This window comes from Aythya ferina, assembly GCF_964211825.1.
Source record: "Aythya ferina genome assembly, chromosome: W".
Lineage (NCBI taxonomy): Eukaryota > Metazoa > Chordata > Aves > Anseriformes > Anatidae > Aythya > Aythya ferina.
Genome location: NC_140313.1, coordinates 4826316 through 4839651, shown reverse-complemented (window position 1 = coordinate 4839651; position 13336 = coordinate 4826316). Strand labels below are relative to the sequence as shown.

The 13336-nt window shown below is 44.9% G+C and overlaps 1 protein-coding gene across 5 annotated transcripts in view; it reads left to right on the top strand.

Moving 5' to 3' along the window:
• LOC311426322 (CUGBP Elav-like family member 4) overlaps positions 1-13336 on the top strand; it is a gene marked incomplete at its 5' end in the record, with an annotated part of 354690 nt that overhangs the window by 274541 nt on the left and 66813 nt on the right. For 3 of the 5 annotated variants that reach the window (XM_084502752.1, XM_084502750.1, XM_084502749.1), the window contains 2 exons: positions 4845-4925; positions 11168-11311. In XM_084502752.1, coding sequence (XP_084358878.1) covers positions 4845-4925; positions 11168-11311 — 225 coding nt within the window. The remainder of the gene's footprint in view (positions 1-4844; positions 4926-11167; positions 11312-13336) is intronic. The other 2 variants (XM_084502753.1, XM_084502751.1) reach the window with 1 other exon arrangement.

Sequence of the window (13336 nt, the reverse complement as noted above, 5' to 3'; positions counted from 1 at the left end):
ACCCTTTAAATAAAGCATTTGCCCAGTTTTAATATTTAATCTTAAAGGTGAACGGTGATTTTTAGCACATATTACCTACACTGAATGGCTTACTTCTGATGGGCAGAGTATGACCCCGAAGAGAGGCAAGATATCCTCCCATGGGGTAAGGAGAGCAGCTCCCCAGTGAGCTGGGAGGTCCCATTCAGTTTCTAGCACTAGCACAAAGACAACAACTGTCCCAGGACATCATCTTTGTCATCCAGATGATGTGATGCTTCTGGAGCTGCTGACACTCATTCTCCCTGAGAAAGTGATCAACCCCACCAAGATTTAATCCATTTTAAAAGTCTAAGCCCAGAACTGTGTCCAGGGAAAGATGTTTAATTGTGAGAAAGAATTTATTCTGATCCAAACCAAAATCAGTAAAAGTATCAGATTTCCTAAAGGAAAGGCAAAGCCTGCACTCTCAGGCCTGAGAAGCCAGAGGTAAAATAGCTTATTTGGAGGGTTTTGTCACTGTAGCAGCACCCTGTGGGCAGGATACACTCAGGTATAGCTGGGAGAGTGGGCAGTTTCCATGAATGCCCAACTAAAGCAAGGAAGAAAGAAAAGGACCACAGTTGGATAGGTACAGCTCCATGTATCACCAAAGAGGCAGTCATTGCTAATTGCCAGCATGTCAGAGAAGGAAACAACATGCCCAAGTCCAGCCTCAACTTTAACACTGTCTTTCTGCATGGCCTGCAGATTGAGCAATGTCAGCACAGACACCTTGGAAGAAATTTTCACTAGCCATACTGCTGTAATGCCCCAGGACATCAGCTAAGTGCTCTGCACCAGCCTGCAAGCCCCAGCAGCCCAGTGTGGGGGCTGGTATCTCATCCTATACCATGCCCTCCTGGGAAGCTGATTTTTGGTTTCTGACAGGTGTGACCTTCTGCTCCAGCTAGACTAACCCAGGACAGAGAAAGGAAATGCTGAGTGTATCTCCTGAGCAGCAAAGAGAATTTCTTTTTCTAGCTCAATAAGCAGATGGGTACCACCAAGAAAGGGCAGTTGCCTTTGGGGCAGACACAGTAGATCATCTCCTTTCCTTCAGAGTGCAAGACCATAATTCTCTTATAAAGATTTTCTCCCTCTACCACGTCTCCTCTCTCACCTTGCTCGGGATGTGCCTTCTATTTGACAGAACATGGTCTATTTGGGGAGTCCAAGTTATTAAGATCCTTTCTCCCACGGGAGCGCAGGAACTGGTGTATCACTCAGCCTTTCATAACCATTCAGTTTTCTTCTGGAGCAATATACTCAACGGCCTGTTTTTAGTGGAAAACACGTTTGAACAGAGGTTAAAAAGAAAAGACTTTGGTCACTTCCTTCTTCCAGAAGGGAGGAGTAAGTGGAAAACAGATTTTATGTTTTGCAAGCATTTCCTCCAGTTTCCTGCAGCATCTAAATTTTAAAAATACAGTGTTACATCCCCACTATGCCTTCCACTGATCTCCAGAGGTTTTAAGGAATTCTCCTCATGCCCCTTTTCAAGGGGTGCAAATCCTTACAGTAATGCAGTGCTTTTCCATTCCACATGCATACTGTGGGGCCTGCCAAAGCAATTCAACCAGCCAACTTCCAGCCTAAGACTACAGTCCCACCTGTTTCTTCCTTTGACTACCCCGATGATCTAGTAATACCCATAATCAACAGGAGCCTCCAAGACTTAGCCAGGTAATTGAGTTTCTCCCCTCCAATGTTGGTCTTACCATTCATCTTTGCACTTGGGGAGATAAATGTACTAGGAGACCTTACAAGCTGCTATCAATGGTAATCTTTGCCATTAAGGATCAAATCTGTAATTGCATCTGTAACACAGCACTTTGTCCATGTTCCCTGGGTCCATAGCACTCGTTTGCCACTGCATCACACACTGGCATGTAGCCAGTCTCTCTCCTTGGCTAGGTCAACAGCACCAGCAGATTTCCTTCCAAGAAGCCCCCATCGAGTGCACCCTCCAAGCCCTTTCCTCCAGCTACACCTCTGCTCTTGTAGGAGGGAAGAAGGTGGGAAGGAGGGGGAAAGCAGCAGTTCCCTAAGGGGATCATCCTAAAAGTACAAAGCTGGAGGGACTGAATAAACGTAGAACTATGCAGCACCAATAAATACAAATTAAACTCATAACAGGAAGTGAAATATTAGGGCCAAGGTAACATTTGGACTGGAGGTTCAGCCAAGCTTTGCTTTAAATATTTTATTGCTGCAGATAAAGAAAGAGCTTATCCTACACGTTTCAATCTCTCTCTTGCTCTCTCCTTCTCTCCTTATCAACCAAAGGGGAAAGGGAAAAAAAATCTTAACTAGCTTTGGTTGTATTTGAGCTAGACTTCAAAGTTTCACAAAAATAAACAGTTTTAGGGGGAGGAATGCACACTTGTAAAGGGAAAAAATGCACTTTGAAGCCAGCTAGGGACTGCATGCTTTACACAGAGATCCACAGCATCCTCCTGGAGCAGACAAGTGGTGTCCCCCTCCCCTCCAAGCAGCCTCTCCTCCCCATGCAGGGGTCTGCCTGGCAGCAACATGGTCCTTTGAAGGGATGTCAGGGTAGAAAGCCAGTGCTTTGTTCTCTTCCCCTTCCTCCTGCTATGCCCCTGTTTTTTCCTTCTCTGATTGAAAGTTTCATGCACTTGTAGTCATCACTGAGATCTGAGTGTGCACAGCACCTAGTACAGCATCAGTCCTGGCTTAATATAAGGGCTTTTGTGGGGTTGATTGCTGCAATGCCAAAAATCAGTATGAGTAGAGGTGGTCTCTATAATTTAAACTTGGGAAAGGAGAGGATAAATTTGTCTGCCTTCTGCTCTGAAGTCACTCAGGGCAGCTGGGGGACTGTTATCATAGAGGGTCTGCACCACACTGTCTGTAGGGTGATCAAGCTGCTTCTCCTCTGGAACCTTCAGCCTCTGGGTTTGTCTGTCCAACACCACCCATCAATGAGGGAAGAGAAAGAGGGACCATCCGTCATATTTTAATCCCTTAATTCCTTCTTTCTCCTGTCTCCACAGCACAGAGCCCCACTGCAGCAGACCCCTTGCAACAAGCCTACACTGGAGTGCAGCAGTATGCAGGTCGTTAGTATTAACCTTTCTCTTCTCTAAAGCCTTTAATCTCTGAACACACCTAAGGGGGCTGGGGGAAGGGAGGTATTTGCTGAGACAGGGGCACCAGGACCACAGATCCTCAGATTAAATTTGCATTACTCATGAAAACAAAGACCCAGGGTCTTCTTCCCCTAAGGAGGCAATCTTCTACCATAAAACACCAGGGAAAGGCTCCCACTGACCTGTACCTTGGTGCAGCTTCTTTGACAGGACCAGGTTGTGTCTCCTTAGCACAATGAACAAGTGGAAAATCAGGACGCTTGGTTTGGGGGCCACTTTCTGTAGCAACAAAATTGGGTGTTTCCTGAGTGCTGTGATGTGTAGGGGAGATGAGCAGTCAGACCCTGCTGTGCCTGGCAGGTTTTGGGATGTCTGCACATCCCCATGTTGTAGGGTAGGTCTACGCTTTGCAGGTTGGCCATGCGTGAGACACCTCAGCACTGGTTAGCACTTGTGTGGCTGGAGGTGCAGCTGCTGAAGCAGGGGCTACCACACCAACCCCAAAAGCTATTGTCTCTGGGGTCAGCCTTAACACACCGCTGACCATATCCCGGCTAGTTAGTCTGAGACCTGCTTAGAAGCTGCAGACGTACTCCTGGTTCCTCAGCAGCTTCTTCATAACTTCCAGTGGATCAGCTTCTGCTGACTCTCACGTTGCCCTGCACGCAGAGCTGCTCCTTTGCGGCTGATGGACTGACACCAGCCAAAGTGACTTGGTGCAGATCATGACCCTGCTGTGTTCAGCCTCCCTTTGCAAGGTGTCCATGGCCAATGTTGCGAGGAAGCTGCCACCCCAAAGTCATTATTTCCTGTGGTAACTGGAGCAATCACGGGCTCCTGCTGAGGAATGGCTATTATCTCATGTCAGCGTTGTATCTGGAAACTTAATTTAATTCTCCATGTAGGGCTTCATTTGCCAGTGTTTTAGTTATTGTCATTTATTTCTTGTGAGGTTTGATAGCTGGGAAGCAGCTCAACCCTTTGAGCTGTTAATTAACCCCTCTGCACACACATGGCTCCTATCTCCCTCTCTCTGGGCTCACATACTCTGTATTTTTAGCAGCACGGCACATCATCTACCATCTGTGGTACTGAATGGCTCCCTTTGTCTGCTTGGTGGGGGAGCTGAGGTGGGGAAAATTGTTTAATTGGCGCACACTGTTTCCACCGTGTCTGTGTGAAAGAGAAAGTGTCTGTAGACATAAAAGGAAATATATATCTGAAAGTGTATGCACAAGTGTGCCCATACAGGGTGTGTGCATATGAAGGTTATAGTAAGAGAGAGGAAATACACGTGTGAACTGTTACTATGAGCATGTGAATTAGTCAGAGTGCAAAAGAGATTACACAGGGAAACGTGAATGGGTGCTGCACGTGACTGCCAGCATGGGCATCAATGTGCTGAGCTTGTCAGTGAGCGTGCTTGTGGTACCATCAGGGATGGTTACACATCTCAGTGGAGACCCCCATTTAGACCACGTGGCTGTCCTCAGTGCTACTGTTAGGATGCTGAAGGGAGGTTGGGTCTTCAGGGCCAAGTGTCATCTGGAGCACCACTGTGATGTTTCTACTGCATCTCAGGCTGTATGAGGTGGTTAAAATACAGGGAGAAAGTCCACCTCCGGCTTGGTGTGATTGTTTAGTGTGAAAGCTCCATGCTTCCCAACACTGAAATCTGTCCTTTCTTCTCTCCCTTTCTCTCCCCTATAGCTGCTTATCCTGCTGCTTATGGCCAGATTAGCCAAGCGTTCCCACAGCCGCCTCCCATGATCCCACAGCAACAGAGAGAAGGTGAGTGAATGGCCTGTTCTTTCTGGACCCAGCATGCCATCCCCACCACATTGGTTCCCCTTCTCACACACCTAGAGAGCATCCAGTAAATGCCCCATTGCTTCAAATCCCTGGTCTACTGAGCCTTTTCTCAATTTCCATATGTAGCATCATTGTCATTAACTATAATATGCAAGAACATCCTTGTGGGGAATAGCTGCTGAGATCTATCTTCTCAGCCCCCAGGGACAGGAGCACGCTGATGTGCATGGGCCATGGAAAGGCCTGGTAGCAAAGTAGGCAATAACATAAAGTGGGGTTTTTTAAAGACAGTCAGCAAGAATGTGGATCAAAACCACAATCGCATTGGAATAAAGAATTTAATAGGAAACAAAGCACTGGTGGGCCTTAATTAGAAGCCAGTAATGTTATTTCAGACACCTGCTATTTAGTGGAGCTGATAGAGTCCTTTCAGCCTCCCTCAGTAATCAGGAAACAGAAATCAGCCCTTTTAGAGTGCAATATCTGTATCAGGGTGAGATGAATCATCTAACAAAGGTACCTATTTCTTTACATTGACTGTGAGAGGAGCCAGGGTTAAGTAGTCTATAGGACAGGCAGCACTAGAGACATGAAAAGTAAGGAGAGGTGAATCTCCCCTAAATACATGTAAATGTTTTGGGAGATATCCACGTCAGGTAGTGCTTTGCAACCAAAGGGTTGCCTGAATGAAGAGAGGAGTCCATCATGTTTCCTTTACAGTCAGTGGGTAACAGTGGGATCCTCAGAGGCAACATACTCAGGTAGTCCAAACTGTCCTTCAGGGAGTCCACTGCTCTCACTTGAATAGAAGAGGAGACTGCTTGCCTAAGTGAGGCATTTAAATCAGATGCTTCAGCCTAGTGTAGAGACCCTCATTTTAAAATTTATATTTCAGCTTTTATCCTCTATTAGGTCACTCATTCAGATATATGCTATGTGCTATTATATATATATTATAACATTTAATATTTTAATATAGTGTAACAGAGTGAAATGAATCAAGATTATACTATCAAACTAAAACATTCTGATGGCCTAGAATTACTTTGAAGGAGAAATCTGATTTTGTGAGAAAATTGGAAATGTTGGCATTTCGATCTAATTTGGAATTATTTTTTTTTCCCATGTCAGAATTTCCTGGGGAACATTAATTTTGTTAATAAACCAGCCCTACCACAACAATAACATTGATGATCACATTGTTAATAATGATACTAACTCTCAGCTCCTGGATCCTGGTTGGATAACAAGCCCAGAGCTGCTTGGCTGCTGCATCATTCCAGTAGAGATTAGTCATTGCTTCCACATGAGTGCTGAGGCTGCTGGCAGTGGATGGGGTGCATAGGGTGGAACAGATCCAAAATGATCGAAGGTAGAGATGACAATGATCAAAGGTAGAGGCAAAGTCTTGATTCAGACTATGTCAAACAAGCAAAACTTGGGGGTAATTTCAAATTTGTACGGTATTACTCATCTTGACATAGTTTCTGAAACTCAAAAATACACATTAAAATAAAGTGATGCAGGCTTGTGACTCCTGCATTCAAACATGCTGAGGACTTGAATACCAAGTAGATGCAGAAAAGGCAATGAAGTTACAGCCTCTGAGTGTCTGCTGTAGAGGTGAGGTGTATATGCCACTTACTGTGCATCCAACCAAAGGGCTGCAAAAATTCATACAACCTTATGGCACAGCTCATTTTTACTTACTGTTGGAAGAGCTCTCTAGTCTCCTTATGACACTGATTCACAGTGCTGGGGATGCGATCACAGATAACTAATCTCAGCTCAGGTATGTGGAGTTTACTCATGTAGACAGTGGACACCCAAGATAAGTTGGGATGGCTGCTGTCCCCAAGCCAAGTAATGATCAGCAATCTGGAGGGTGAGGAGCATGGGCAGAGCAATGACTTAGCAGCTCAGGTCCAACCAACCCAAATAAACAGGGACCCACAGCAGATCTCTTTGCCATGTGTTCCAGTGTTCCCACTGTCCTGGTTTCAGTTAGGACAGAGTTAATTTTCTTCCTAAGTAGCTAGTAGAATGCTGTGTTTTGGCTTAGGATGAGAAGAGTGCTGATAACATACTGATGTTTTAATTGTTACAGAGCAGTGCTTACACCAAGCCAAGGACTTTTCAGCTTCTTGCTCTGTCCTGCCAACGGGCAGGCTAGGGGTGCAGCAAGAGCTGGGAGGGGACAGACCCAGGACAGCTGACCCAAACTAGCCAAAGGGGTATTCCATACCATCTGATGTCATGCTAAACAATATATAGGGGTGGCTAGCCGGGGGGAGGAGGGCTGGACTGCTTGGGGTTAGGCTGGGCATCAGTCAGCAGGTGGTGAGCAATTGCATGGTGCATCACTTGTTTTGTACACATTATTACTAGTAGTACTATTATCATCATTATTGTTATTATTATTGTTATTATTATTTTTATGTCTTAATAAACTGTCTTTATCTCAACTCACAGGCTTCACTTTCCCATTTCTCTCCCCCATCCCAGAGAGGGAGGGGGGAGGGTGAGCGAACAGCTGTATGGTGTTTAGCTGCTGGCCGGGTTAAACCACAAAAACAAGTACAAATGTTTCCATTAACTAACATGGTTTGCCTGTAATATAAAAACTATTCATAAACCATGTGTTTCTCTACAACTTTTCTTTCCCTTTGTCTGAACCAAGACTATCCGTGCTTCTAGTGTATTAATGAGCAGAAATATCTATTACATAAAGCAATAAAACCTAAATACATGGAAGGTGTCAGGGTAGAAATGAACCTTGATTCTCTTTTCATAGTGTCACAAAGGTTAGATTTTGAGCTGACTTACAGCCCTTTCAAAAACCAAAGTGAAGTGCTTAGCAAAGAATTTTAGTACTGTATTCAGCCCTGAACTGCCAAATTTACTGATCTCCAATAATCCGTTAACTCAGTCCAAAACAAGACCTTTCTCTTGACAGTTAGAGTTTTCACTGAGGTTTTGCCATACCAACAGGGATCTTGCTCCAGTGATCCTGATCCCTTCTAAACTCATTGGCTATGTGCACTGAGAACTAACTTAGCTCTTCAGAGCATTCTGAGCTGAACAACTCTTGCATTCAGTTTCTCGAAAATATACATATATGTAAAAAGCAGTGACCATACACATAACTGTGTGGTCTACCATGGACTGCCTAGATTAGCTTGACTAGGAATAAAGAAAAAACAAAATAGAAGGGCTGAGAGAGAGCTTGTTTTGTGAATTCTTTGCCAAAGGGTCTAACTGTGATAGGTAACTTACGCACGGATGGAGTTAACAAGAAATTTCTTGTTAAATTCTAATAGCAGAATTTTCATATGTGAGAATGATTAAACATCAAACTATCCCAGGTTGTTTCTCAGTAGCAGGTGGAGTTTTCAGCATCGAAAATTAGCAAAAATCTTCTGTAGTTGGGAATGGAGTGAGTTTGGCCTTAAATATCTGAGTCAGTATGGGAAGCCACAGCATGGGTTTCACAGCCACATTTCAGAGCAGAACTGGGCTTTGAGGATTGTCTCTGCCCTTTCAGCTCCTCCTGGTCTCTTCATCTCGGTCTCTGAGCACTGTGAGTGAGAGAAAGCTGAGCTTAAGGTGAGCTAAGGGTTGTTTTTCCTTGAGCCCAACCTCTAAGCCTGGTGTGGAAGAAATTGCATGCCTTCTGATCTGCGTTATGCCTTAATAGGTGTTTCTCAGCATATGCAGGTAGAATCCCTACTCATGCACAATACATCCAAGACCCCAGGAAATGCAGCTGGCATTTCTGAAAGAATTTGCCAGTTTTACAGAGCAAACTGCTGGCTCTGGTGATGACAGTGGGAATTTTGCAACTAATTGCAGCAAAGCCAAGATTTTACCCATTCTATAATAATGTGGATCTCAAATCTCACAGCAGAAGTGCTCTGGGGTATGTTCAAATGAAATTTTCCCTGCTATTCTGGACCACGGTCTTCTCCTGGGCAGAATTTTCTCAATCCTAACAGACACCTAAGGGGGTCAGTGTTTGTTTAACACTTTCAGACTGTTTCATATCTAGTTTATTATGCCAATAACTGCACATTGCATCTAACTGGACTACAGCAAGGACTGGGGAAGGGATAGTTGCTTAGTTGGGAGACTGAGGAAGAGGCAGACAGGAGGTGAGGGGAAGAATGAAAAGCTTGGCATGAAATAGGGGAACCTGACTGTGGGCCACTGAGGTTTAAAAGTAATTTAGTTAAGCAGATGACCGGGTGCCTAATTAGTTAATTATCCCACCATCCCACTATCCCCTCCATTTGGAAGAAACCCTGTCACCATCCTCATGACCTTCAGGAAATGCACAAGATGCAAAGGATCAGCTGTTCCTTTGTGACAGTCCTTTTAACAAATTAGTGGGGAAAATTGTGCTTAGCAAATATTCATTAGGACTTCATTTTCCATTAATCCAAAAGGAAATGTGGAGAGCTTGTGACTTCAATAATGCTGAGGCCCAGGAATTTTAATGAGCTTTAAATGGGCAGCTGTCAGAATCCTGACTTTGCTGTACTTCTCCTGCCAGCCAGGGGGGTAATTGCTAATAAAAGGTGGGAGCATCTAGGCAAACTCCTCTCCCTAACAGGAAAGGCAAAGTTGTAATTTGCTGTGTTATGACACCGTAATTATGCCCTGATGAAGAAAAGGAGCGTATTAAGAAACCCTTTACTTCCCCACACTGTGCCCCAGCCATAAATGGGGGAAAGCTGGCTCAGTCAGGTCACAGGGTTGTAGGCACAGGGACTGGGTGGGAGGAGTATTACCTGGTATTCCTTCCACACTTCCTATTTCTCTCTGTTCTCTTACCATCACAACAAGGAACATGCACTAATTCCCCTTCATCTTGACCCCCCTGAGCAAACCAGAGTTGGAGTTACCTTTGGAGGTCAGTGCAAAGCTGGGCAGCAGCTGGAAGTACCCTTGGAAATAATCCCAAGAAAAAAAACAATCCCAGCCTTCTGAAATTATACAGGTTTCTGCTAGTGGACACTGCAAGTGGTTTAAATGCTTTTTTTATTATTAATATTATTATTATTTTTCCAACAAAACCACTTCGAAACAAATGTTCCCTCTGGATTTTTACTCAATGTATTTATACACTATACTTAAAAATAAAAGTCACATTGATAAGCTTCGTTCTAAGCCAGAGGCAGATTCTCCCTCTTCTACCCCAAAATTTGATTCCAACAGAACATGTTCTGATTCTTTAACAAAACTGCATATTCCAATGAAAGACTCCTCTCTGGATATTTTTCCAAGTACCCTCTGAAGTCTGTAACCCTTTGAAGTTTGTTACAGCACTGACGAAAAAAAAAAAAAAAAAAAAAAAAGGCAATTTCTGTCCTTATGTCTAGTAGTTTGGATTTGAATCCATCTATCATCTCTTTTGAAGAACCCTGTAGAACTGGGGGACATGACCAAACTGCCCAGATTTGGGGGAGTTCTTGGGCTGAGTCAAGCTGGGTAGGCTGAATGTAAAATTCTAAAATCAAAATAAGCCTGGGGGTTTCTGCATCTCTTTTTACTTGTTATCACAGTCCTCCCACAGACACGAGAAAGATAATGAAACTTCTGTGTGCAGACACTGAGAAGAGGCAAGGGTTAGTGGTGGTCACCCAATACTCTACAGATTAAATGACGTTATGGGGAGCAAAGGAAAACTGTGATCTGCATCTTTCATTCTTTTTGCTCTTATTCCTACATTCTCTCTTTCCATGGCCACATGTGCTCTTGCATTCCTCTGTCGCTAGGTTTTATCCTGGTGCTTATCCTGGGAAGGTTAACATAGCCTCTGGGTGGCTTTCTGAACTCCCGGTCTTCTGCTTTCTTTGTTCCTCTGAAAGTGTTTTGAAGACCAATATAGGAGAATAGGGAAGGGTCATTAGGACAGATGCCACATTGCTAGGCATACAGTTTTCCAAAGAGGATAAAATGGTAAAAATAAACAGATGAGCCAAGAAAACCTGTGAAAACACATCCCACAGCCACTCTTTCCCAGCTGAGGAAAGTCAGACATGCAGAGGAACAAAGGGAGCCCTTTCTCCAAGACCCATTAATGCAGTCTGGGCTCTACAGACTGCTTCCTTGCAGTGACCCTTCAGCTGTCAGAGAGAGGGGACACCAAAGTAAATCTCCGCCACGTGCTTCTCATATCCTATTAATTTCCATTCATAGCTCTTTTTTTCTCTTGACAGGTCCAGAGGGCTGTAACCTGTTTATCTACCATCTGCCCCAGGAGTTTGGGGATACTGAGCTGATGCAGATGTTCCTGCCTTTTGGTAATGTCATCTCCTCGAAAGTGTTTGTGGATCGGGCGACAAACCAAAGTAAATGCTTTGGTGGGTAAAGATAACAAAACAATTAGATTCATCCAGGAAAGGGCTTTCTCTGAATACTTCACCTTTCAAACTGCTTTCTTTCTGCTTAAGCTTTATGATTTCTCTTGATTTACTCCTGTCGATACTTCACCCCTTCCCTCTTTCTCTCCTAATTGTCTCATGCTCAGAATTGTCTGCTCTGCTAAAAAGCGAAGGTTTGGCATTTCACTGGCAGCTGGGTGCTGCAGTTGCTGCTGGTGGGGTGGAAAACACCCCCCCCCCCCCCCTTGGAAGGGGAGGTGGGGAGGGTGCAGAAAAGACTAAAGCACATGGAGTAAAATGGAGGAGGCCAGGGAGTAGGTGAACTGCTGATGGAGTCAGCAGTGGGAATTTCTGCACCCAAGTGAAAGGAAAAACAGGTTGTGGAGTTGAAGGGAGGACAGAGCTTGAGGGACAGCTATCTAGCAGATGTGATGCATTAAACTGCAAAGGGCCAAGGGCTGAACACCATCAGCTGAAAGCCTGGTCTTCTGCAGGGATGGTTGCTCAGCAGACTGCAGGCAGCTGTGCTCTGAGCCTGCCACACCTGAGCCAGAACCATGGCACGTACAAATAGCTCCAGCTAACCCTGTGCCTAAGCCAGCAAGCCATGCTAAGAGGCTGGGTCTGAAAGCAATGCTGTTCTCAAACAGCTCCGGGCCCAACTCCACCAGCTGGAGCATGAGCAGAACACAGCTTCAGCTGCCTGTGGGCCACCAGGCAAGAACACCCCAAGGTGCACCCACAAAGGGAGGGATCAGTCTGCCAACAGCGGTGTGCTGATGTGTGCGTGATGTCTCAGTGGGATCCCGCTGTTTGCAAAGGTGCTGCTGTGAAAGGTCCCTTCTGGCAGCCCCAGAAAGGTCCCATCCCACCTGGTGGATGGGGGATCTCCTCTCACCTGCCACTGGAACGTGCAGTTTCTGGTACTCCACCACTCAGTGTTCTTTGCAAACTTTCTCTGAGAATTGCAATGGTACAAACTATTGCTTTTCTTTTCCTGTTACTTGCATCTGATCTGGACTCTGTTTCTCAGGCAAACTTCCAGAGTTAAGACTTGTTGGAATTTCATTTGATTTTAAAGTCACTCAATCTCCACATTATGCTTCCTTCCCATGTTGCCTTCCCCATTCCCTTCCTGGACAGCCCACCTCCCAAAACTCTTACCTCATTCCTTGCTAGCTATGGTGCATGGCAGACAGTACTTCCAAGAGATCTGTGCCCCTTCTCTGTGCAGTTTCTCCTGCCCATCCACAGAGGGTCTGAACAGGCTGCTTTTTGATTGAAAAAGCCTTGCTCCCTAGTGTGAGGGGACACGGCAATCCCTTCACCAGTAGTCATGGGATTGCTGTACTCTTGAGCATTAGAGAACAAAAGAGTTTAAGAAGAACTTGGGAAGTTCAAATGAGAGATTTAGAGCTTTAACCGTATAAAAGCTCATAACAAAATAAGCAGACCAGCAAAGCTCTAGGTGACATTGAACACTAATGCTCCAAGGATATCAACAAGTGGACCTTTGTCAGTGAAATTGCTATTCCTATCATAAATAATATTTAGGGGAGTACTGAGCCTGTCTCCCCTTATACAGGCAAGGGGGAAGGGCAAAGGTAAATGGAGAAGAAATGAGGTGGGAGCCAAGTCCAGTAAGGAAGAGTATCTTCTGGACAGAGATTCACCTCATATCCTCCTGTTTCAAAGATTCTTTGGCTATAAGGCTTAATGAGGGTAATAACACATACCTAGCTTGTGGGGCAGGGTTATGGGGCTGGCTTTGTTGCTGTTTCCAAGGTACTGTGAAGTTGTGGCTGATAGCTGAGCAGGGATTGAGGGATCTTAGCAGAAATTTTTCTTATTGTGAGTCTTACTGGAAGAACCTAAACCACAGCTTGTTTGATGCAGTAACCTCCAACACCAATGGTAGGGTATTCCAGCCTGAAAGCAGGAAGGTGCACTTTGGATGTGTAAACTCAGGCAAGCAAAAGCAGGAACTAGAGAATGCTGATGGAT